The following is a 25382-nucleotide window of genomic DNA, read 5'->3' as shown; positions in this document are numbered from 1 at the left end:
GAGAGACAGGTAACTCTAATGAACGTATCCTCTGCAGCAGAGGTAAGTCTGGGTCTTCCTTTCCTGTGGCGGTCCTCATGAGAGACAGGTAACTCTAATGAACATATCCTCTGCAGCAGAGGTAAGTCTGGGTCTTCCTTTCCTGTGGCTGTCCTCATGAGAGACAGGTAACCCTAATGAACATATCCTCTGCAGCAGAGGTAAGTCTGGGTCTTCCTTTCCTGTGGCTGTCTTCATGAGAGCCAGTTTCATCATAGCGTTTGATGGTTTTACGACCACACTTGAAGAAACTTTCAAAATTCTTGAAATGTTCCAGATGAACTGACCTTCATGTCTTAAAGTAATGAAGGACTATCATCTCTCCTTGCTTATTTGAGCTGTTCTTGCCATAATATGGACTTGGTCTTTACCAAATAGGGCTCTCTTCTGTATACCACCCATACCTTGTCACAACACCACTGATTGGATCAAATGCATTATGGAAAGAAATTCCACAAATGGACTTTTAACAAGGCAAACCTGTTAGTTGAAAGGCATTCCAGGTGACTACCTTGTGAAGCTGTCAAGGCAAATGATGGCTACTTTGAAGAATCTCAAATATATTTCTGATTTGTTTAACACTTTTTTGGTTCATACATGACTCCATATGTGTTATTTCATAATATGTCTTCACTATTATTCTACAACTCAGAGAAGAGTAAAAAATAAAGAACCCTTGACTGAGTAGGTGTGTCCAAACTTGACAGGTACTGTTCATATTGCAATGGGGTATTAGCCTACTTAGAGCTTAATGTGGCTCATTTCAGTCCCACAATATGGTGTCACTGAGTAGGCTGATAACCCATTTCATGGACCCAAGATGAATAGGTAAGGCTGTACAGTGCATATAAGTATGCCCCCAATGCAATTCTAGTCTAATACATCCACAATGGGATTAACTGTTTTTTGTTCTTATCAAAATAACAATTCTCTTTTGTTGAATTTATATAACATTCCAACCTATTATATGTTTATTTTATTGTGTGCTGAATTAGTTTCATACACCTGTTTTATTATTCTGTTTTTATTGTAATGTATACAGAGTTGTGACTCAATAATAACTTGTTTAGCATTATCTAGTCAAAATAATGGGTGCATTCGTAAATTACCTCCAGTGTGTCAAAGTGCGCTCTGAGCCGTTTTCAAATTCAGTGTTGTCAGATCGTTCATTTGTAAATTCAGAGTGTTTCTTTCTGGCCGAGGAGTAGGGTTTATCCAAGGTTTCTGTCCTCACAACTGCAGTCAAGCACAGAAGCAAACTGGCTAAAGTTGGCTAGTTTGCTAGCTACTTCCAGAAACAAATGAGAAACCACCTCACTCTGACCATTTTACTAACCCGAGCAGAGCTAGTTAGGCTGTTTTCATGTTATCTAGAGCATTAGTGACTAACAGTGCTGCTAGCAACAATTGAATAATGTTTTTTGTCAACCTTTACTGACACCCGTCATATTCAACTAGTGTTGCGTGTTAGTAAACTCAGTTATTCTGTTCTCTGGCATACTCAAACGAGAGTGCTCTGAAATCAGAGTAGATAGCCAGAGTGAATTTACATACGCACCCAAGGAATCCACTTGTATCCGTTTGAAGTCAGTCAAATGTGAGCTTTTATTTTGAAGACAACCCCATAAATTCCACTATTGTGGCTAGTCCTTATTGTGGCTAGCTTCTCGCAGGTTCTCTTTTTTGTTTATTTTTGTTCCGGAAACAAAAAATGTCTTCTACTTAGTGGATCGTTTTTCAAAATAAAGGTGAGATTTCAAAATAAAGATTGGTTACACACAACTTATGTTAGTTCCAACATCGCTACCTGCTACAATCAGATTGTAGCGACTGAAAGGAATCAAATGTTACAAAAACCAGCCTTTTGACTTTCAATTAAGTTAATTAAAACAAGCACTTTGTCCTCCAAATATGATTATTTTACTATTTGGTTCAAGTAGAAAAATACAGAATCAGTATACAACCTGAATTTAAAGGGAATAAATACATTCCTTCAATTTAAAGTAAATCAATTGAATAGTAGGCTACGGGTTAGTAGTCTCAAAACTAACCGAAGCACCACACTGAGAATGCATTCTAACGCTGACCAATGTAACAGTAGAAATATTTAAATATCTGGATATAGAATGACTAAATAGCTAATGGGATTTCTTATTGTCCTGAGTAATAGCTAAACATTCTTTTGTTTTTACAATAAATTACAACATTGTAAATAAAAATAAAAATGTGTAATAATAACAACATTGGTAATATGGGTGTAGGTAGCGCAGCAAGCATGTGGTGAGCATATAATGGTTCATGTCGTCATTCCCAGTAACCTGTAACCACAATGTACTGGCTTCTCCTCCTTTCAGTAACGACTGGGGTTCAGGATCTGATCTCTGGAAAAGAACCACAGAACAGAACAGATTGTCAGACACAAACCAGAATGGAAGACATGGAATATGAACGCACAAGTAAAGAATCTTAGGTCTATGGGACACAGACCGAGGTGTCTGCGTGCAGTTTTGACATATAATGATATTTGCGGAAACATATGGTTCATGAAATTCTGAATAAATGAAATACCTTCACCAGCGATTACATCCTCGAGTCTTCTTGGGTATGACGTTAGAAGCTTGGCACACCTGTATTTGGGGAGTTTCTCCCATTCTTCTCTGCAAATCCTCTCAAGCTCTGTCAGGTTGGATGAGGAGCATGGCTACTCACACATTTTCAGGTCTCTTCAGAGATGTTCGATTGCTGCAGAGATTGTTGTCCTTCTGAGAGGTTCTTCCATCTCCACAGAGGAACTGTAGAGCTCTGTCTGAGTGACCATTGGGTTTTTGGTCACCTCCCTGGCCAAGGCCCTTCTCCCCCGATTGCTCAGTTTTGTTAATTTTATTTATTGATTTATTTCACCTTTATTTAACCAGGTAGGCAAGTTGAGAACAAGTTCTCATTTACAATTGCGACCTGGCAATTTGGTTTGGCTGGGCGCCTGCTCTAGGGAGAGTCTTGGTAGTTCCAAACTTCTTCCATTTAAGAATGGTCGAGGCCACTGTATTCTTGGGGACCTTCAATGCTGCAGAAATGTTCTGGTACCCTTCCCCAGGTCTGTGCCTCGACACAATCCTGTCTCTGAGATCTACGGACAATTCCTTCAACCTCATGGCTTGGTTTTTGCTCTGACATGCACTGTCAACTGTGGGGCCTTTAAATAGACAGGTGTGTGCCTTTACAAATCATGTCCAATCAATTGAATTTACCACAGGTGAACTCCAATCAAGTAGTAGAAACATCAAGGATGATCAATGGAAATAAGATGGACCTGAGCTCAATTTCGAGTCTCATAGCAAAGGGTCTGAATACTTATTTATTTTGATTAAATTAGCAAACATTTGTAAAAACCTGTTTTTTGCTTTGTTATGAGGTATTGTGTGTAGATTGCTGAGGACATTTTTATATTTAATCCATTTTAGAATAAGGTTGTAACCTAACAAAATGTAGAAAAAGTCTATAGGGGTCTGAATACCTTCCGAAGGCACTGTATGTCATCGTGGTTACAAACCTTCCCTGTGGAGTATGTCCTGATTGTTTTTATTTGTCAAGATGGTGTGTAGTCAGGTTCTGCAGACCAGAGATAGGTTCCAGCAGCCTGTCTTCCTGTCCACACGCAACACATTCCAGAGGATCCACACCAGTGACTCCAGAAGCTGCAAGCAAGTGAATCAATTCAATGCTTTCAGTGTTTTAGTTGCCTATATCGATTAAGTGTTTGTCATTGGTCCCTAAAGCAGTTGTGTTTTATATATAAAAAGAGGATAGGTAGTCACTAGGTAGACTACATGTCAAACATTTATGGGCGATTCCTCACAAAATTATTATTTTCACTCAATTTAATCCATAGAAGGGTTCTTTGGAGGAAGTATTGTTGACATATATTTGACATGCATCTTAAAAAATAAAAAAAAGGAATTGTTGGAATATTTGTGATATTTTGCTTACACAGGACTCCTGCAAGATATTATGTCATTTGTTGGTGCATACCAAAGATCCAGAGTGGGATCTCTGCTGCTTTTATGATGACATTTTTAAGTATTTCCAAGAGCGTGAATGTGAAATTGGATTCAAAATGGTCGCCCTCTGCTAGGGATTTGCAGGATGTGCAATGATAGACGTAAAAGGAGGGCTGTGATTGGTTACATTGCCAATTTATCTGTATAAAATGGGACAAATGTAAAACTACCACAACTTTGATTCTCCTGTAAAGAACGTTTGACAATAATTGTAAAAAAATAAACACCCCCCAAAAAATATATACTTTGAATTAGGGATGTGACAACTGGACAATTTTGCTCAATGTTTAAACGGCCATTTTTTATATAGTTTTTCCGTTAAAACGATGAGAAAAATATATATAAAATAACACGTTAATTTACAATGCAGAATAATGGTCCTATTAACTATGTATGACCGCCAGGGCCAGCAAATTAAGTTATATATACAGCCACCCTTTACAGACGTAGAACGCAGCTAGATAACTTTTCAGACAATAAAAAAAGTGCCGCATCAGGTCTGTACCTTTTCAGCCAGTATAATTCTGCTCCGGTGTAAAATGTACTGTATTTTTTTCCCCAGACAACAATAAACATCGCTGATTTAAAAATTTTTATGGTATGGTAGCTAGATGCGTTTTATTTCTACAACATGTCTCGGTAAATTACGGTATTTAACAAACGTTAGTCATTTTTTTTTAGGAGAGTGAACTGCGCGCAGGCAACAATTATTTGATTGATAGTTCTGGTTGCATAGTGATGGATCTTAGTCCTGCTTCAGAAGCGGCATAATGGCATTCCTTAACAGACAAATAAAATATCCGTTCATATCACCAGATAAGGTTTCGTGTCGGTATTTTAAAAACCATAGTGTAATACCTACCCTAACAGACAGAGAAACAAACATGCAGTAGCCGACGGGATTTGAAGGGGTCACATTCCATTATGTCTGAAAAGCGTAATCGATACAGGCTACCGGAAGTCTACTATAATTTCATGAGACCAAAAGTTCGAGTAGACCACCTCGTACCAGTCAGCAAGACTGACTGTAGAAATCGGTGCCATGAATTGGCTAGGATATTCTACAGGCAACAGACCAAAGACTGAACACACACTAACTAGCATCATTAACGAAGAGACAGGCAGGCCAGCGTGAACGAGAGAGAAGCAGAAGGCAGAAGCGTGCTCTGTTTTGGTCATCTGCATCTTCCAATGTCTTCTTGTCTTACAAATTCGCCTCTTCCTCTCTGGTTTTATTTGAATTACACAACTCCCACAGGCCTTTATAGCCTATTGCCTATAAACATGGGAAATAATACACTATATATACACCCAAAAGGTATGTGGTCACCCCTTCAAATGATTGGATTTGGCTATTTCAGCCACAACCTTGTATACAATTGACCACACAGCCATGCAATCTCCATAGCTACAGTTGCAAAAGAATGGCCTTACTGAAGAGCTCAGTGACTTTGAATGTGGCACCATCATAGAATGGCACCTTTCCAACAAGTCAGTTCATCACATATCTGCCCTGCTCATCTCTTAAGTGCAGTTATTGCGAAGTGGAAACCATCTAGGAGCAACAACGGCTGCGAAGTGGGAGGCCCCACAAGCTCACAGAACAGGACCGCCGAGTGCTGAAGCGTGTAAAAAAGAATGTCAGAAATGTGTTATTGCAATCAAAATACTACTCATATTACAGAGCAAGCAGTAAAGTTGAATATGACACCAAACGTTGCTTTGTAGCACCTACAACTGAAATATTTACTCTTAAAGGAGGCCTGGTAAGGCCAAAATGTCACTATTTTATTTAACTAGGCAGGTCAGTTAAGAACAAATTCTTATTCACAATGACCGTAAGGCAAAATACCTCGTGCGGGGACGTGGGCTGGGATTAAAAATGTTAAATATATATAACGCATAAATATAAGAAAAAACATTGCGACAAGAGACAACACAACATAAAGAGAGACCTAAGGCAACAACATAGCAACAAATATTCCAACTTCAATTAAATACTTTTCAATTATGCTTTAAGATAAATGTCAAATATATCCCAACTATCCTTCCTCCAAAGGAACATTCTACAGATTGCATTTCATAATTTTATTTTTAAGTGTTCTAGTTTTGTGAGGAATCATCCTTATATAAGTATATGTATTAAATGAATGGTCATCTAAACGTTATTTTCAGTAGAATCATGTATGGAGAATCCAAAACAAAGTGAGCGGTTTCAAATGCTGATATTAGGAAAGCAGAAAAGTGATTTTCTGGTTGTTCTATGCGAGATAAATCTACAGGAGCTGTACTTACCTCCAGGAGATGAAGTTTCCCCAGACCATGATAACTGTGGGGATTCTGGGAATAAATGAGAGGTGAGTGAGTAGCTTGGGTCTACAATGCTGGTGCACATCCTAACCTGTCTAGCCTGCTCAAAACAGTCAGAATGGAAAGGAATAAACCATCATTCTGATTGAATTGAATGGGTTCTAATTCTATTCATTCTAATTCTGGGACTCAATCTCATTGCAACTGTAAATAGAAAATAGTTTTCCTAGGCAGAATGTGATGGGAAGGGTAGAGGGGGATCAATACGGCTTTACTGAACTCTCTACAAATCCAACCATGTTAAACCCTGTATCACAACCATTGGCAGCTTACCATTCCAGTCAGCACTCTCTCTCCTTGCAACTGCTGGGTCGCCAGGTCCTTTTCCAGACCCAGGAGTGTTCTGGTATCTGGGAACCCTGCGCCTTCCTCCTCCTCCCCGGCTCTGTTCGTCCAAGTAAAAACAAAAACGAGCTCTCGACCACCAACAGACCTCGCTCGCCTAGGCACCTGTCCAGTGCTTCCTGAACTCGTAACTGCTGTTTGATATGAATACGATTGGTAACAAATTCATAAGGATGTAGCCTAGCAGTAGGTAGCCTAGCAGTTAAGAGCTTTGAGTCAGTAACCGAAAAGTCACAGGTTCGAATTGCGAAGCAAACCAAGCTGAAAAATCTGTTGATGTGCCTTGAGCAATGTACTTAACTCTTATTGCACTTGTAAGTTGCTATGTATAAGAGTGTCTGCTAACTGACTCAAATGTGATGTTTAAAATCTTCACCTTTAATAATATACATTATCAGTTCACTCTGGACCAAGTATCAAGCCAGCTGAACTGAAAACACAACCACTACACACAGAGGGAAGCGTTCAATGTGGTATCTATGCAAACTGTTAAAAACACATGGACCCAGTGTTCATATGAAAACCCCAGTAGTGTGGAGCCATTCCCCTTACAACTAGGGTGGAAGATGAACTATGGGGGAAGACCAGTTTTTCCCTGGTCTGGTCACGTGGTGTAGAAAAACTCCCCTTAGGGCAGCCCAACATCCTGTGGCCTGCCACCAGTGTGGACAAGGAGATGCTTCTTCATGTGGCCAGACTGGGTGAAGCACTTCCCACAGTAGACACATTGAAACGGTTTCTCTCCGGTGTGGACCCTCTCATGCATCTTCAGCTGGTGGCTGTGGGAGAAGCGCTTGGTGCAGTGGCTGCAGCCGTACGGTTTCTCACCCGTATGGACCCGCATGTGACTCCGCAGGTTCGCCGGCTTGTGGAAAAGCTTTCCGCAGAGGCTGCACCGGAGCTGCCTCTGGGTGGAGTGAGACGTCAGCTGTTGTGGCTGCTTTTCTATGACTTTCAATGAAGAAGTGGAGCCTCTGAAATTCAGGAAGGGTGCTGGCTTCCTTCTTTGAGGAACCTGGTGGAGAGTAATCCTTGGGGATGAAAAGCTGTTTTTGGTGGACAGTCCATTGAAATCCGGCATCTTGGACCTTGATCCTACAGTTGTCGCTTGCTCTGTGTTTTGAGCGTCACGGAGAGACTTTGTCTGTCCAGACTCCATTCCCCCTCTTCCTCTGTTGTCCACAAGCTGTCTGCCATCTGGACAAACCTCTCCAGATGTCAATTCTTGGCCAGTTATGCTCCATTCTGAACTCATATCTGCCTCCACTTTAATGGGAACTGAGTCCACCATCACCACATCAGACATGTAGACCCCAGAGTTACCAGGCACCCCTCTCCTCTCTGGATCTTCAGACAGCCTTTTGGAGTCTGGCCCTAAATTGTGAGGAGCATTCACAGTTGGGTTGTCAGTCTCTTGGTTCTCTGTCCATTGGGACAGGCTGTATTCTATGGGTTGATGGTCAGTTTCCCAGGTCACACCCTCAGCAACCTGATGGTCCTGTCTTGTTCTGTTGTATTGTGACGCTGGATGCTGGAACGTCTGGTTGTCAGGTTCTATATTGAGTGAGGTGTCTGGAGCTCTGTGTCTGTTGCCCTGCTGGTCCAGAAGGTCTGTGGGTTCAGTAGATGATGAAGAACCTGGTTCTGCCACAATGATCTTCTCACTGCTCTCACTGACTGGTTGGACAATCTCTGAAATGGGTCAAAGTAAAGCACAGCATCAGCTTCCTGTAGTGGAGACTGATTCTTCTTTGCCTTATTTATGAGTTATGAATAATGACTAAGAAGTTTATCAAATACTGCAATAAAGGCTTTACTCAACAAAGTGTAAATTGGATAGATTTAATAAAATACCTTCTGTTCTGCTGGTGTGAAAGTTCTCCATTTTGATAAGAGGTGCCTCTTGCATTTCTGCCGTCTGTGTTTTGTATACATCAGGAACATTTTATTAGAAAAATATCCCAACATTTTAAATATGAGAAGAAAATGATTAGGGACATTCCGCCACCCAACACATTTTCGGATGGGCCGTTAAACAGGTGTCATGTCTCTCTTTGGTCACTAAAGATCCCATGGCACTTATCTTAGAGTAGGGATCCTGGCTAAATTCCCAATCTGGCCCTCATACCATCATGGCCACCTAATCAGCCCCAGTTTACAATTGGTTCATTCATTCCCCCTCCTCTCCCCTGTAACTATTCCCCAGGTTCTTGCTGTGAATGAAAATGTGTTCAGTCAATTTACCTGGTAAAATATGGGTAAAATAAAAATCCCACCACCACTTGAAATATGCAAACATAAATGATCAATTTGACTGTGTCCATGTCAACTGACCTGCATGCCCCCATCCTGGTCTGTCCCTGTGAGTCCTGCGTCTCTCCAGTTGGTGACATCCTGCATAAAGTTGCCTCCATCACTGTCGTCAAGACGATTTTCCACTGCACCAGAAAAGAGAATCCTTCATAACCGTTATATGTTATACATTACCAATTATTTGTTCACGTGTTTAAATAAGGTTAAAAAAACAACAACTACAATATCCATCTCTACCTGTTGACTTTCCTACGAAGCTCCCTCTTCCCCGAACAATATGACCGCTGTCAACGCGCCTGTGAACTGTACGTCGCAGGGGTCCAAATCTTTCTGCGCTTCGTCGAGAATTCTGGAATTTTGTCAAAAGCAGCTTCCTCCGCAGGTTATCGATTTCTTTCTGGCTATGGGAAATTTCCAAACGTAAGGCAGCATGGCCGTCACCTACAAGTTTGCAGATTTCTGCAACGGCTGCATTTGCCAAAACCTCGATAATGGAGGCAAGCTGAGCATGAAAGGCGACGGTATCGTACATGTCCTTTATGTTAAACACTGATGTTAAAGTAATTTGCATTTGAGTATTCCGTCAACGTCATGAGACGACACAGTTCACACCATATATCGTAAACTTCACACACATCTCGTTTGTTACGCTACTTCCTGGATCTTTTTTTTTAGAATAAGGGTTGGCTTTTCAAAATAAAATGCTGGTTACACACACGATATATGTTGGTTCAAACTTCCAACATTGCCACCTCCTGCTGTATCATATTGTATCCGCCACTGAAAGGAATCAAATGTTGTTTTATCAGCCTTCATTGACTGTCAATTAAGTGAATCAAAAAAATACTGACCTCCAAAAATAATGATTAAGTACAACAATAGAGAATGCGCATACAACCTGAATTTAAAAGGAATTAATGTATTCCTTCAGTTAAAAATAAGTCAATCAAGAGAGAACGCTAAGGGTTAGTAGTCTCCAAACTAACTGAAGCACCGCACTGAGAATGTATTCTAATTCTGAACAATGTAACAGTAGAAATATTTAAATATCTGAATATAGAATGAATAAATAGCCAATATGATTTCAGATAGTCCTGAGTAATGGGTAAACAACTACACTGAACAAAAATATAAATGCTACATGTAAAGTGTTGGTCCCATGTTTCATGAGCTCCGCTCTCTCCACTGGCTTCCAGTTGAAGCTCGCATCCGCTACAAGACCATGGTGCTTGCCTACGGAGCTGTGAGGGGAACGGCACCTCAGTACCTCCAGGCTCTGATCAGGCCCTACACCCAAACAAGGGCACTGCGTTCATCCACCTCTGGCCTGCTCGCCTCCCTACCACTGAGGAAGTACAGTTCCCGCGCAGCCCAGTCAAAACTGTTCGCTGCTCTGGCCCCCCAATGGTGGAACAAACTCCCTCACGACGCCAGGACAGCGGAGTCAATCACCACCTTCCGGAGACACCTGAAACCCCACCTCTTTAAGGAATACCTAGGATAGGATAAAGTAATCCTTCTCACCCCCCTTAAAAGATTTAGATGCACTATTGTAAAGTGGCTGTTCCACTGGATGTCTTAAGGTGAACGCACCAATTTGTAAGTCGCTCTGGATAAGAGCGTCTGCTAAATGACTTAAATGTAAATGTAAAATGATCTGAAATAAAAGATCCCAGAAATGTTCCATAAGCACAATTTTTCCTTTTTTTAAAGGTATGTTACCCACAAATGCATATCTGTATTCCCAGCTGTGAAATCCATAGATTAGGTCCTAAAGCATTTATTTCAGTTGACGGTGAATAAATGCAGTTATATGAACTGTAACTCAGTAAAATATTATAAATGGTTGCATTCATATAATTTTTTCAGTGTAAATAACATTTAGGAGATTTGATTTTACAATAAATGACACTAAATACAAAAACACTTCACTAGATGGTAACTTCACATGAAGTAATGTTGTGGGGCTTGCTTTAGCTTTTAAAGTATTTTTGTGGTAGTGGAAGCTCAAGTTTCACTTGACTATTTAAAGCAAATAGTACAATCAATTAAAATGTAGTAAAACAAATTGGTCTGATTACTTTGATAGACTACTATATAAACCTTACTTCTTTGGATTGTGGGGCAGTTAGATCACAAAAATGTCTAAACTACAGTAGTTGAGTGAAAACTGGAAGAAGAAAGGAAGTTATCTTCTGTCAGATGATGGTAACAAAAGTCTGGATCATGTGGACAACACTCGAAGGAAAGCAAAGCAACTCAATCATCCATGCTCGGGTTTCAGATAAATAAATGCATGATTTCCTTTTGTAAAACATCGTGTAAATCAAGTTCGATTTTTGTTGAATGATGAAACAATGATCAAACAGTACAACAAATTGTAGAAAACTCACAAGTCTGCTGTTCAAAGTCAGAAACTCAAATATTATTTTGGACTTGTCTTGTTGGCAATATGCCGTGCATCTTTAGCCAGATGCCCTGTCGTTTTCCCTGCTGCATATCCATTCATTCATTCAAGCTTTGCTAACATGCTTGTTTCTGGTTGTGATCTGTTGTATAATGCAGTCTTGTTGAAACGAGAGAAAATAAATCATGGTTCTGCAACTTTTTTCCTTTCTGAATATGAAGACTTGCTGTTGTGGTGGAAGGGAGAAACTCAAAAGGAATTAGAAACATTTAGGCTATTATTTGGGGAGGGAAATATGACACAGCTAGTGTTGACAGATCTTTAAATGTATTTTAGTGGTAGTTGAACTATGTATAATAGGTTTGTATGTAGAACTACTGATAGCTAGCTGTAGTTGTATCTAATAAAGAAACTATTTAGGCTAACAGTGATCATTTCAGCTTGAATAGCAGTGACATAGAGGACGACATCATACACTAAGTTTCTGTCTAACCTATTGGGAAAGTGTTCAGAAGTTTGAATGAAAAGAAAAGCAGAAATACATTACATTTTAGGCCGAGCCCTACCCATGCCGGTGACGTTCAGGCCCTACCAGGGCCCGATTGCTCAACACAGTAACTTCCTGTTAGTATCAATAGCTGATCTCGGTCTGTCCCTTGCTTCCTGCGCTGCACCATGCGCTCCTCTGCCTGAGTATCTATAGCATTGGCTCCATAGGCGGCTCAATGATGAGACATGAAAGCTGACGTTAGCTACTTTTGGTCACTAAACTCCGACAAAGAGCTGTAACTTTTGATTGATGTGCTAATTTATATATTTGTAGTTGATAAGAGTTCAATAATTTGAATTTAGAATAGCCTGAACATGTGAAAGCTGGTTTGGTGTCCCTAGGTTGAACGGTGCAGTTATTTTATGCAGATCTGTAGTTGATAAAGATCTTATAAAGAGTGAAGTTAGGATAGCCTTAATGTTTTAAAGTTGGTCATGTAGAAAGACCATTTTGAATAGCTACCTCTGTATTCCTATGGTTCTCATTCAAACCCCATGTTTATTTCTACCAATTGTACGTGTATATATAGTATCAAATCTTTTGACAAGCAATCTAAATTTAGATTTTAGAATAGTCTGAACATATCAATGTTGGTTTGGAGTTGATCATTTAAATGGTTAAAGAGGAGCTACTGTAAATGTAGATTATAAAATTTAAAAAAAGGTTACCATTCTAGTACATGGCACTTTCTTGCCATTGAAATGCATTGGTATCCATGGCAATGGCTTCGTTTGGGCATTTCAACGACGAGACATCTGACTTCAGTTAGCTGCTTTTCGTCACTCTAAACTCAGACAAACCGCTGTAACTTTTTATTGGTAGTAGATAATTATGTTCCGATTCCAGATTTAAATACCAGAGAAGTAGACCTCAATGTCATACACTCTAGGTTTTTATTTAAAGTGCTGGAAATGTGGTCAAAGTTGCAGATTTGTGTCAAAAGTTGTATTATTCACCATGAATGGATGTTGGAAGTCTGGGAGTTGATGTCACAATAGAACCTTTAGAACGTTGAATAAAAACTATGGAAGTAAATAAGGGACAAAAAGCTTAATAGTTTAAAAAGTACAAAAGCTATATAAAGTTGTATGCAAGCACATTGGTCCTGACCGCTCTGCACGTTTAAAGTTTGAATGGCGTTTCTAGCTTAAACGGTGTCAGAGAAGTAGCCTTCCAAATAATAATAATAATATAAAGTATGACAAATTTAAAGTGTGGTCTCGCGCTTAGCAAACCACACTAATAATTACATTGGTAATAGGGGTGTATGCAGTGCAGCAATCATACAGCAAGCATATAATGGTTTATGTCGTCATTCACAGGAAGCTGTAACCACAATGTACTGGATTCTACTTTCAGATACTACTGGGGCTCAGGGTTTTCTTGGCTCCCAAGACTCTTTGCTCTGGCCAAACCCTACGCCACTCCCTCGGACGTCAGGTTCTTGAGAGCAATGAGTCCAGATCGGAGTACCTCACAGATCTTTCACTGAATGCGAACACATTCAGGGCCATCTGATTGGTCCAGAAACCGATTGGGTTGGGCCAGAGTCAGAAAATGTGTGATTAAAGATATGTTTCTAAAATTCGTCATTGGCATGGACATTTTTAATTGGTTAGAGACGATGCAATTACCAATGACTTTATTTTGTACAACACCCATAGTGCCCCTTATCACCACAAACAACTTCAATGATAGCAGTCTCAGACTAAAGTATGTCGTGAACGACAGAGCAGCTGAATAATTTAGTGAGAGTCATCAGGCTAGCTCGGGACCGAGTCTTCTTCATAACTTATACATTATCTAGCCACTCTGGACCAAGCATCAAGCCAGTAAACTGAAAAAACTACCACTACACACCGGAACTGTTCAATGTGGAAACCAATCAAACTGTTAAAAACACATCGACTCAGTTTTCATATGAAAATCCACGAGTGTGGAGCCCTTACAACTAGGACCAGGAGTTTTCCCCCGGTCTGGTCACATTCTGAGGAAAAACTACTGGCCCTGCATTTCATTACGCCTGGTAGAGTAGTGTTAAATTGCCCCTAGACACTGATGTTGGGTCAGTTTAGCATTTCTTTCTACTAATGGTAAAGGTTAAGATTGTGGGAGAGGAAGCTGATCCTAGATCTGTACCAAGGAGACACTTCACCCTGGAACACTCAGGGCAGCCCAATATCCTGTGGCCTGCCACCAGTGTGGACAAGGAGATGCTTCTTCATGTTGCCGGACTGGGTGAAGGACTTCCCGCAGTAGACACATTGAAATGGTTTCTCTCCGGTGTGCACCCTCTCATGCATCTTCAGCTGGTGGCTGTGGGAGAAGCGCTTGGTGCAGTGGCTGCAGCCGTACGGTTTCTCCCCCGTATGGACCCGCATATGACTCCGCAGGTGCGCCGGCTGGTGGAAGGGCTTTCCACAGAGGCTGCACCGGAGTTGCCCCTTGGGCGAGTGAGACGTCAGCTGTTGTGGCTGCTTTTCTATGCCTTTCGGTGATGAAGTGGAGCCTCTGTTGAAATTCGGGAAGTGGGCTGGCTTCCCTCTTTGGGGAACCTGGTGGAGAGTAACCCTTGGGGATGAAAATCTGTTTCGTGTGGACAGTCCATTGAAATCTGACATCTTGGACCTTGATCCTACAGTTGTCCCTTGCTCTGCATGTTGAGTGTCAGGGGGACACTTTGTCTGTCCAGACTCCATTCCCCCTCTTCCTCTGTTGTCCACAAGTTGCCTGCTTTCTGAACAGACCTCTCCAGATGTCGTCTCTTGGCCAGTTATGCTCCATTCTGAACTCATATCTGCCTCCACTTTAATGGGAACTGAGTCCACCATCACCACATCAGGCAGCCAATCCAGAGAGCCTGAAGCAGACATGCAGACCCCAGAGTTACCAGGCGCCCCTCTCCTCCCTGGATGTTCAGACAGCCTTTTGGAGTTGTCAGTCTCTTGGTTCTCTGTCCATTGGGACAGGCTGTATTCTATGGGTTGATGGTCAGTTTCCCAGGTCACACCCTCAGCAACCTGATGGTCCTGTCTTGTTCTGTTGTATTGTGACGCTGGATGCTGGAACGTCTGGTTTTCAGGTTCTATATTGAGTGAGGTGTCTGGAGCTTTTTCTCGGTTGCCCTGCTGGTCCAGAAGGTCTGTGGGTTCAGTAGATGATGAAGAACCTGGTTCTGCCACAATGATCTTCTCACTGCTCTCACTGACTGGTTGGACAATCTCTGAAATGGGGAAAAGTAAAGCACAGCATCAGCTTCCTGTAGTGGAGACTGATTCTTCTTTGCCTTTTTAGTTATGGGTTATGACTAAGAAGTTAATCAAATACTGCAATAAACATTGAAGGATCGGTCAAGCAACAAAGTGTAAAGTGCATAGATTAGATAAGTTTAACAAAAATACCTTCTGTTCTGCTGGTGCCATGGTTCTCCATTTTGATAAGAGGTGCCTCCTGCATATCTGCCATCTGTGTTTTGTATTCATCAGGAACATTTTATTATAAAAATATTCCCAACGCCATTAGAAATATGGGAAAATAAAATACATTTGACCATGTCTATGACAACTGACCTGCATACCCCAATCCCGGTCTGTTGCTGTACGCCCAGAGTCTCTCCAGTTGGCTACATTCTGCGTAAAGTTGCTCCCTTCACTGTCGGCAAAACAATTCTGCACTGCACCAGAAAAGAACAACGCTCAAACGTCATATATTTCACATGACCCATTCATTTTAACGTTTTGAAATAAGTTTAAAACCTACAATATCCAAGTCTGTCTGTTGGCTTTTCTACGAAGTTCTCTCTTGCCCGGGTAAAATTATCGGTGTCCACGCGTCTGTGAACTGTGCGTCGCAGGACTCCCAATTTATCTGCGTTCCGTCGAGAATTCTGGAATTTTGTCAAAAGCAGCTTCCTCCGCAGGTTGTCGATTTCTTTCTGACTCTGGGAAATTTCCAACCGTAAGGCAGCATGGCCGTCATCTACAAGTTTGCAGATTTCGGCAACGGCTGCATTTGCCAAAACCTCAATGATGGAGGCTAGCTGAGCATGAAAGGCTACAGTATCGGACATCTTCTTGGCTCTATGTTAAACGCTTATGTTATAATAATTTGCATTGTTCAGTCAACGTCTTAAGACTTTTCCAACATAAACTGTACGCTTCTTCACACAACTCTTCTTGTTCCGGAAACAAGATGTCACCTACTTCCTGGATCGTTTTTCAAAATAAAGGTTGATTACACACGACGTATGTTGGTTCCAACATTGCTACCGGTTGCTGTATCATATTGTAGCTGCTCCTGAAAGGAATATTATATTTTTTAAAATCAGCCTTCTTTGACTTTCATTGAAGTAGTGAATTTAATCAAACACACACGTTGTCCTCCAAAAATGATTATTTTACTATTTAGTTCTACACAAAAAACAGAATTGGCATACAACCTAAAACGAACAAGTTAGTAAAACTTAGTAAATCAAAGAGTAGGCTACGGGTTAACTGAAGCACACAATGAGAATGCACTCTAATTCTAAACAATGTAACAGTAGAAAAATATATATTTGAAATGTAATACAGAATACAGTACCAGTCAATAGTTTGGACCCATCTACTCATTCCAGGGGTTTTCTTTATTTTCACTATTTTCTACATTGTAGAATAATAGTGAAGACATCAAAACTATGAAATAACACATATGGAATCATGTAGTAACCAAAAAAGTGTTAAACAAATCAAAATATATTTTAGATTTTACATTCTTAAAAGTAGCCACCCTTTGCTTTGACAGCTTTGCACACTCTTCGGCATTCTCTTAACCAGCTTCATGAGGAATGCTTTTCCAACCGTCTTGAAGGAGTTCCCACATATGCTGGGCACTCATCCCAAACCATCTCAATTGAGTTGTGGAGGCCAGGTCATCTGATGCAGCACTCTATCACTATCCTTCTTCGTCAAATAGCCTTTACACAGCCTGGAGGTGTGTTGGGTCATTGTTCTGTTGAAAAACAAATGATATCCCATCTCGTTTGCACTTATTGGGACTGGCATATCGCTGCAGAATGCTGTGGTAGCCATGCTGGTTAAGTGTGCCTTGAATTCTAAATAAATCACAGACAGTGTCACCAGCAAAGCACCCCCACACCATCACACTTCCTTCTCCATGCTTCACAGTTGGAACCACACATGCGGCGATCATCCGTTCACCTACTCTGAATCTCACAAAAAATCTCACATTTGGACTCATCAGAGCAAAGCACAGACTTCCCCCCAGTCATGTCCATTGCTCATGTTTCTTGGCCCAAGCAAAGTCTCTTCTTCTCATTGGTGTCTTTTAGTAGTGGCTTCTTTTCAGCAAATCGACCATGAAGGCCTGATTCAGTCTCCTCTGAACAGTTGATGTTGAGATGTTTCGAACTCTGAAGCATTTATTCTGGGCTGCAATCTGAGGTGCAGTGAACTCTAATGAATTTATCCTCTGCAGCAGAGGTAACTCTGGGTCTTCCTTTCCTGTCGTGGTCCTCATGAGAGCCAGTTTCATCATAGCGCTTGATGGTTTTTGCGACTGCACTTGAAGAAACTTTCAAAGTATTTTTTTGAACCTTTATTTAACTAGGCAAGTCAGGTAAAAACAAATTCTTATTTACAATGACAGCCTACCCCGGCCAAACCCTTACCCAGAATACGCTGGGCCAATTGTGAGCAGCCCTATGGGACTCCCAATCACGGCCGGTTGTGACACAGCCTGGAATCGAACCAGAGTCTGTAGTGACACCTCTAGCACTGAGACACAGTGCCTAAGACCGCTGTGTCACTCTGGAGCCCACTTGGGAATGAGTAGGTGTGTCCAAACATTTGACTGGTACTGTATATAAATAGCCAAAGGGATTTCTGATAGTCTTGAGTAATAGCTAAACACCTAAATAACATGTTGTCCTTCACAGTGACCTGTAACCACAATGTGCTGGATTCTCCTTTCACTAACTACTTGGGTTCAGGATCAGATCTCTGGAAAAGAAACACATAACAGGACAAAAGATTGTCAGACAAACCAGAATGGAATACATAGAATATGAATGCACAAGTAAAGAATCTTAGGTCTATGGGACACAGACCCTTTTTGAGGTGTTTGCACACAGTGTTGACATACAATGATGTTTGCAAGACTGTAACAACCAATCACAGAATGAGATTCAAGACGTTCCTTTATCTGGAAAGATTTTTTTGGGAAACATGGTTCATGAAACTGTCCTCAAAGCATACTAACCTTCCCTGTGGAGTACTTCCTGAAAACATAATTTGTCAGCATTGTATTGAAGGTTCGGCAGACCAGAAACAGGTTCCAGTTGCCTCACTTCCCCTCCACACACAACAGGATTGTTTATTGAGATATATAAATAACTCAGCAATAAAAGAAACATCCCTTTTTCAGGACCCTGTCTTTCAAAGATAATTCATAAAAATCCAAATAACTTCATAGATCTTCATTGTAAAGGGTTTAAACACCGTTTCCCATGCTTGTTCAATGAACTATAAACAATTAATGAACATGCACCTGTGGAACGGTCGTTAAGACACTACCAGCTTACAGACGGTAGACAATTAAGGTCACAGTTATGAAAACTTAAGATACTAAAAAGAGGCATTTCTACTGACTCTGAAAAACACCAAAGAAAGATATCCAGGGTCCCTGCTCAACTTTGTGAACGTGCCTTAGGCGTGCTGCAAGGAGGCATGAGGACTGCAGATGTGGCCAGGGCAATAAATTGCAATGTCCGTACTGTGAGAAGCCTAAGACAGCTCTACAGGGAAACAGGATGGACAGCTGATCGTCCTCGCAGTGGCAGATCACGTGTAACAACACCTGCACAGGATCGGTACATCTGAACATCACACCTGTGGGACAGGTACAGGATGGCAACAACAACTGCCAGAGTTAAACCAGGAACGCACAATCCCTCTATCAGTGCTCAGACTGTTCGCAATAAGCTGAGAGAGGCTGGTCTTAGGGCTTGTAGGCCTGTTGTAAGGCAGGTCTTCACCAGACATCACCGGCAACAACGTTGCCTATGGGCACAAACCCATCGTCGCTGGACCAGACAGGACTGGCAAAAAGTGCTCTTCGCTGACGAGTCGCGGTTTTGTCTGACATGGGGTCATGGTCGGAATCCGCATTTATCGTTGAAGGAATGAGCGTTACACCGAGGCCTGTACTCTGGAGCGGTATCGATTTGGAGGTGGAGGGTTCGTCATGGTCTGGGGCGGTGTGTCACAGCATCATCGGATTGAGCTTGTTGTCATTGCAGGCCATCTCAACGCTGTGCGTTACAGGGAAGACATCCTCCTCCCTCATGTGGTACCCTTCCTGCAGGCTCATCCTGACATGACCCTCCAGCATGACAATGCCACCAGCCATACTTCTCGTTCGTTCTGTGCATGATTTTATGCAGGACACGAATGTCAGTGTTCTGCCATGGCCAGCAAAGAGCCATTGAGCATGTCTGTGACCTGTTGGATCGGAGGGTGAGGGCTAGGGCCATTCCCCCCCCCAGAATTGTCCAGGAACTTGCAGGTGCCTTGGTGGAAGAGTGGGTAACATCGCACAGCAAGAACTAGCAAATCGGGTGCAGTCCATGAGGAGATGCACTGCAGTAGTTCATGCAGCTGGTGGCCACACCAGATACTGACTGTTGCTTTTGATTTTCACCCCCCTTTGTTCAGGGACACATTATTCCATTTCTGTTAGTCACATGTCTGTGGAACATGTTCCGTTTATGTCTCAGTTGTTGAATCTTGTTATGTTCATACAAATATTTATACATGTTAAGATTGCTGTAAAAGCAGTTGACAGTGAGAGGACATTTCTTTTTTTGCCTAGGATATATATATATATATATATTTAACAGTGTCTAAAAGCATGATTTAGAAATAACTAACTATAGTTCGAATTTGACATTACCCAGGACTCCTGTAAGACTCCATATTGTTTCATCTGTAGGTGCTACATGCCAATACATGGTGTCATATGAAGCTAAATTGCTTGCTCTGTCATATGTATTTTGATTTCAATAACATTTCTTACATATATTTCGGAATATAGAAAAATATCAACATGAAGTGAAAAGATCCCACTTTTGTTTTGGCAAATTTTTCAATATATTATTGGACATAATACACTATGGGCATATCAAAGATACAGAGTGGAATCTCTGCTACTTTTAGAGTAATAAACACATTTTTAAGCATTACCAACAGAGTGAATGTGAAAATGGATTCAAAATAGTCACCTCTGCTGTTGATTTGCAGGATGTGCAATGACACTTTAAAAAAAATGTTTTTTTTAATTTGACCTTTATTTAACTAGGCAAGTCAGTTAAGAACAAATTCTTATTTTCAATGACGGCCTAGGAACAAAGGAGGGCTGTGATTGGTTACATTGTTAACTATGCCAAAGTATTTCAGTAAAAGAAGCCATAACTTTAAAGCTAGCAGAACTTTGAATTGAATTGTACATTATGTTTGTAAAAAAATTTTTTTAATGCCTAATAAAAAAACAAACATACTTTTAATATTCATTTATAAATATTCATAAATGAATGCAAGAAATGTGTTATTGCAATCAAAATACAGAGCAAGTGGTAAAGTTGTATATGACACTAAATGTTGCTTTGTAGCACCTACAACTGAAGCGTGGAGTCTTAGAAAGTAATACTGGGTCAGGCCAAAATGTCATAAATAATCAAACTTCAATTAATTACGCTTTAGGATACATATGTCAAATATATCCCAAAAATCCATCGTCCAAAGGACCATTCTATGGATTCTAATTATGGGACTAAATATCTCAGCAACGGTGAATAGAAAAGTGTTTTCCTAGGCAGAATATGATGGGAAGGGTAGAGGGGTATCAATACGGCTTTATCGAACTCTACAAATCCAACCATGTTAAACCCTGTATAAACGACAACCGTTGGCAGCTTACCATTCCAGTCAGCACTCTCTCTCCTTGTAACTGCTGGGTCGCCAGGTTCGTTTCCAGGGCAAGGAGTGTGCTGGCGTCTGGGAACCCTGCGCCTTCCTCCTCCTCATCCCTGCGTCCAAGTACGAACAGAGACGAGCAACAAACTCTCAACCACCAACAGGCCTTGCTCGCCCAGGCACCTGTCCAGTGCTTCCGGAAATCTGTTCACAATGATATAAAATCTATCTACATCGTTACAGTCTATCAGTCTGATAGGGAATCTGTCTTATTGACAGGTTAATGGAAATGTAGTCTTAATTATTGTACTTTGGTTCCCCACTGCACAAATACAAATTCATAAGGATGTAGCCAAGCGGTTAAGAGTGTTGAGCCAATAACTGAAAGGCCGCAGGTTGGACTCACCTAGCCGACAAGCTGAAAAATCTGTCAACGTGCCCTCGAGCACAGCACTTAACCCTAAATGCTCTTGTAAGTTGCTATGGATAAGAGCGTCTGCTAACTGACTAAAATACATTTAAGATCTTCACCTGTAATAACTTATACATGATCAATCCACGTTGGACCAAGCATCAAGCCAGTTGACCTGAACACACGACCACTACACACAGAGGGAAGCGTCCAATGAGGAAACCATTCAAAGTGAAAAACACATGGACCCAGTATTCATATATAAACCACAGTAGTGTTGAGACATTCCATTTACAACTAGGGCCAGGAGTTTTTCCCTGGCCTGGTCACCTGGTGAGGACAAACTCCAGGCCCTGCCTATCATTACACTGGGAGGAGTAGTGTGAAGTTGCCCTTAGATGCTGATGTTGGGTCAGTTTAAAGAATACAAAAAATCCACTAATGGTCAAGGTTAAGATTGTGGGAGAGGAAGCTGATCCTAGATCTGTATCTAGTCTGAACTATAGCCTGGAACACTCAGGGCAGCCCAACGTCCTGTGGCCTGCCGCCAGTGTGGACGAGGAGGTGCTTCTTCATGTGACAGGACTGAGTGAAGCACTTCCCACAGTAGACACATTGAAATGGTTTCTCTCCGGTGTGCACCCTCTCATGCCTCTTTAGCTGGTGGCTGTGGGAGAAGCGCTTGGGGCAGTGGCTGCAGCCATACGGTTTCTCCCCCGTATGGACCCGCATGTGCCTGCTTAGGTACGCCTGGGGGAAGGGCTTCCCGCAGAGGCTGCACCGGAGATATCTCTTGCTGGAGTGAGACGTCAGCTGTTGCGGCTGCTTTTCTATGCCTTTCGATGAAGAAGTGGAGCCTCTGTTGAAATTTGGGAAGGGGGCTGGCTTCCCTCTTTGGGGAACCTGTTGGAGAGTAACCCTTGGGGATGAAAAGCTGTTTCGGTTGGACAGTCCATTGATATCTGGAAACTTGGACCTTGGTCCTACAGTTGTCTCTTGCTCTACATGTTGAGTGTCAGGGGGACATGTTGTCTGTCCAAACTCCATTCCCCCTCTTCCTCTGTTGTTCACAAGCTGCCTGCTGTCTGAACAAACCTCTCCAGATGTCACCTCTTGGCCAGTTATGCTCCATTCTGAACTCATATCTGCCTCCACTTTAATGGGAACTGAGTCCACCATCACCACATCAGGCAGCCAGTCCAGAGAGCCTGAAGCAGACATGCTGACCCCAGAGTTACCAGGCACCCCTCTCCTCTCTGGATGTCCAGACAGCCTCTTGGAGTCTGGCCCTGCATTGTGAGGAGCATTCACAGTTGGGTTGTCAGTCTCTTGGTTCTCTGTCCATTGGGACAGGCTGTATTCTATGGGTTGATGGTCAGTTTCCCAGGTCACACCCTCAGCAACCTGATGGTCCTGTCTTGTTCTGTTGTATTGTGACGCTGGATGCTGGAACGTCTGGTTGTCAGGTTCTATATTGAGTGAGGTGTCTGGAGCTCTGTGTCTGTTGCCCTGCTGGTCCAGAAGGTCTGTGGGTTCAGTAGATGATGAAGAACCTGGTTCTGCCACAATGATCTTCTCACTGCACTCACTGACTGGTTGGACAATCTCTGAAATGGGTCAATGTAAAGCAGAGCATCAGCTTCCTGTAGTGGAGACGGATTCTTCTTTGCCTTACTTATTAGTTATGAGTTATGACCAAGAAGTTAATAAAATACTGAAATAAACATCGACAAATTTACTTAACATGTAAATTGCATAGGGTTGGATTAGTTTCAACAACAACACATACCTTCTATTGTACTGGTGTCAAGGTTCTCCATTTTGACACAAGTTTCCTCTTGCATATCTGCCATCTGTGTTTTGTATTCATCAGAAACCTTTAATTAATAACATATCCACAACAGCACTTGAAATATGATTAAACAATAATACATTTGACCATGTCTATGACAACTGACCTGCATGCCCCCATTATGGTCTGTCGCTGTGCGTCCTGCGTCTTTCCAGGTAGTGACATCCTGCATGAAGTTGCCCTCTTCAATGTCGTCAAAACGATTCTTCACTGCACCAAACAAGAGAAACCCTCGTAAACGTTATAGATTCTACATTACCAACCATTTTTTAAAAAGTGTTTAAATAAGGTAAAAAACCTACAATATCCAAGTCTGCCTGTCGACTTCACTACAAAGCTCCCTCTTCCCCGGGCAACATGATTAGTGTCCACGTGCCTGTGAACTGTGCGTCGCAGGGCTCCAAATCTCTCTGCGCTCCGTCGAGAAGTCTGACATTTTGTCAAAACCAGCTTCCTCCGCAAGTTCTCAATTTCTTTCTGGCTATGGGAAATTTCCAAACGTAAAGCAGCATGGCCGTCATCTACAAGTTTGCAGATTTCGGCAACGGCTGCATTCGCCAATACCTCGACGATGGAGGCTAGCTGAGCATGAAATGCGACAGTATCGGACATGTCCTTAGCACTATGTTTATGTTAAACACTTATGTTATAGTAATTTGCATTGCAGTGTAAAGTCAACGTCTTCAGACTACACAGTTCACACCATAGAGCATTGAAGACAATTGTAGTTGTTTTTGTTCTGCTACTTCCTGGATCGTTCTTCAAAATAAAAAAAGTTTGCTTTTCAAAATAAAGGTTGGTTACACACACACACACACACACACACGATTTACCTTAGTTCAAACTTCCAACATTGCCACCTGCTGCTGTATCATATTGTTGCTGCTATTAAAAGGAATCAAATTGTTAAAAATTTTGAACTAAGTGAATAAAAATATAACAAGCACACGTCGTCCTTCAACAATTTTACTAATAAGTTAAAGTAAAAAAATATAGACTCAGCATACAACCTGAATTTAAAAGGAATACATGTATTCCTTCAGTTAAAAATAAGTCAATCAAGAGAGAAAGCTAAGGGTTAGTAGTCTCCAAACTAACTGAAGCACCGCACTGAGAATGCATTCTAATTCTGAACAATGTAACAGTAGAAATAAAAATCTGACTATATATATATATATATATATATTTTTTTTTTTTTAATAAATTACAAATCTGTATAAAGAAATTACTAACTAGATGGTAACTTTACATGAAGTAAAGTTCTGGGGCTTGCTTTAGCTCCTTAAAGTGGAAGAAGTTGAACCAGTTTTACTTTACTATTTAAAGCAAAGCATTTACTTTAAATAGCGCATTCGGAAAGTATTCAGACCCCTTGACTTTTATCACATTCTGTTACTTTACAGCCTTATTCTACAATGGATTAAATAGTCCCCTGCCCCCCTCAATCTACACACAATACCCCATAATGACAAAGAAAAAACAGGTTTTTAGAAAATGTTGCAAAAAAAAAAAAGAATAAAACTGAAATATGACATTTACATAAGTATTCAGACCATCACTCAGTACTTTATTGAAGCACCTATGGCAGTGATTACAGCCTCAAGTCTTCTTGGGTTTGACGCTACAAGCTTGGCACACCTGTATTTGGAGAGTTTCTCCCATTCTTCTCTGCAGATCCTCTCAAGCTCTGTCAGGTTGGATGGGGAGCGTCACTGCACAGCTATTTTCAAGTCTCTTCAGAGATCGATCGGGTTCAAGTCCGGGCTCTGGCTGGGCCACTCAAGGACATTCAGAGACTGCTCCTATAGCCACTCCTGCGTTGTCTTGGCTGTGTGCTTAGAGTCATTGTCCTGTTGGAAGCTGAACCTTCACCCTCAGTCTGAGGTCCTGAGCGCTCTGGAGCCGGTTTTCATCAAGGACCTCTCTGTGCTTTGCTCCATTCAGCTTTCCCTCGATCCAGACTAGTCTCACAGTCTCTGCCACTGAAAAACTTCCCCAAAGCATGATGCTGCCACCACCATGCTTCACCGTAGGGAGGGTGCCAGGTTTCCTCCAGACGTGACACTT

General features: G+C 41.5%; 2 protein-coding genes across 11 annotated transcripts; both read right to left on the bottom strand.

Moving 5' to 3' along the window:
- Positions 1–1936: 1936 nt before the first annotated feature.
- Positions 1937–9805, bottom strand: LOC115126965 (zinc finger and SCAN domain-containing protein 5B-like). 5 transcript variants are annotated; one of them, XM_065003699.1, is made up of 7 exons: positions 9363–9805; positions 9147–9250; positions 8667–8730; positions 6741–8504; positions 6393–6437; positions 2608–3734; positions 1937–2420 (listed from the first exon to the last, which is right to left on the bottom strand). In XM_065003699.1, exons 1-4 carry the CDS (start codon positions 9694–9696, stop codon positions 7441–7443), a joined length of 1566 nt encoding a protein of 521 aa, XP_064859771.1. In that variant the 5' UTR covers positions 9697–9805; the 3' UTR covers positions 1937–2420; positions 2608–3734; positions 6393–6437; positions 6741–7440. The 5 variants fall into 5 exon arrangements, with proteins under 5 accessions (XP_064859771.1, XP_064859772.1, XP_064859773.1 ...); XM_065003700.1 differs by having other exon boundaries at positions 1937–3232; positions 3590–3734; XM_065003701.1 differs by having other exon boundaries at positions 3590–3734.
- A 3904-nt stretch (positions 9806–13709) lies between these two features.
- On the bottom strand, positions 13710–24085 carry LOC115119327 (zinc finger protein with KRAB and SCAN domains 1-like). Of its 6 annotated transcripts, XR_010459661.1 has the most exons (6): positions 23618–24085; positions 23422–23525; positions 23253–23316; positions 21056–23070; positions 17993–18081; positions 15670–15755 (listed from the first exon to the last, which is right to left on the bottom strand). XR_010459661.1 is itself a non-coding variant. In XM_065003695.1 (5 exons), exons 2-5 carry the CDS (start codon positions 16149–16151, stop codon positions 14248–14250), a joined length of 1536 nt encoding a protein of 511 aa, XP_064859767.1. In that variant the 5' UTR covers positions 16152–18081; positions 21056–21980; the 3' UTR covers positions 13710–14247. The 6 variants fall into 6 exon arrangements, 3 of the variants coding, with proteins under 3 accessions (XP_064859767.1, XP_064859768.1, XP_064859769.1); XM_065003695.1 differs by lacking the exons at positions 23253–23316; positions 23422–23525; positions 23618–24085 and adding exons at positions 13710–15305; positions 15484–15547 and having other exon boundaries at positions 15652–15755; positions 15842–18081; positions 21056–21980; XR_010459662.1 differs by lacking the exon at positions 17993–18081 and having other exon boundaries at positions 15668–15755.
- Between the last annotated feature and the right edge of the window lie 1297 nt (positions 24086–25382).

This window comes from Oncorhynchus nerka, linkage group LG18 (assembly GCF_034236695.1).
Source record: "Oncorhynchus nerka isolate Pitt River linkage group LG18, Oner_Uvic_2.0, whole genome shotgun sequence".
NCBI classification, from domain to species: Eukaryota; Metazoa; Chordata; class Actinopteri; order Salmoniformes; family Salmonidae; genus Oncorhynchus; species Oncorhynchus nerka.
The sequence above is the reverse complement of the archived record's forward strand: the minus strand, read 5'-3'. Positions and strand labels throughout refer to the sequence as shown.

Coding starts and splice junctions, on each gene's coding strand:
- LOC115126965 (XM_065003698.1), bottom strand. CDS start 9,696: ATGCAAATTACTTTAACATCAGTGTTTAACATAAAGGACATGTACGAT. Junction 9,251..9,362: donor CTTCGTAGGAAAGTCAACAG/GTAGAGATGGAT, acceptor TTTCTGGTGCAG/TGGAAAATCGTCTTGACGAC. Junction 8,505..8,666: donor TCACACCAGCAGAACAGAAG/GTATTTTATTAA, acceptor GACCCATTTCAG/AGATTGTCCAACCAGTCAGT.
- LOC115119327 (XM_065003696.1), bottom strand. CDS start 23,927: ATGTCCGATACTGTCGCATTTCATGCTCAGCTAGCCTCCATCGTCGAG. Junction 23,317..23,421: donor ACCATAATGGGGGCATGCAG/GTCAGTTGTCAT, acceptor TACAAAACACAG/ATGGCAGATATGCAAGAGGA. Junction 15,306..23,252: donor TGACACCAGTACAATAGAAG/GTATGTGTTGTT, acceptor TCCCCATTTCAG/AGATTGTCCAACCAGTCAGT.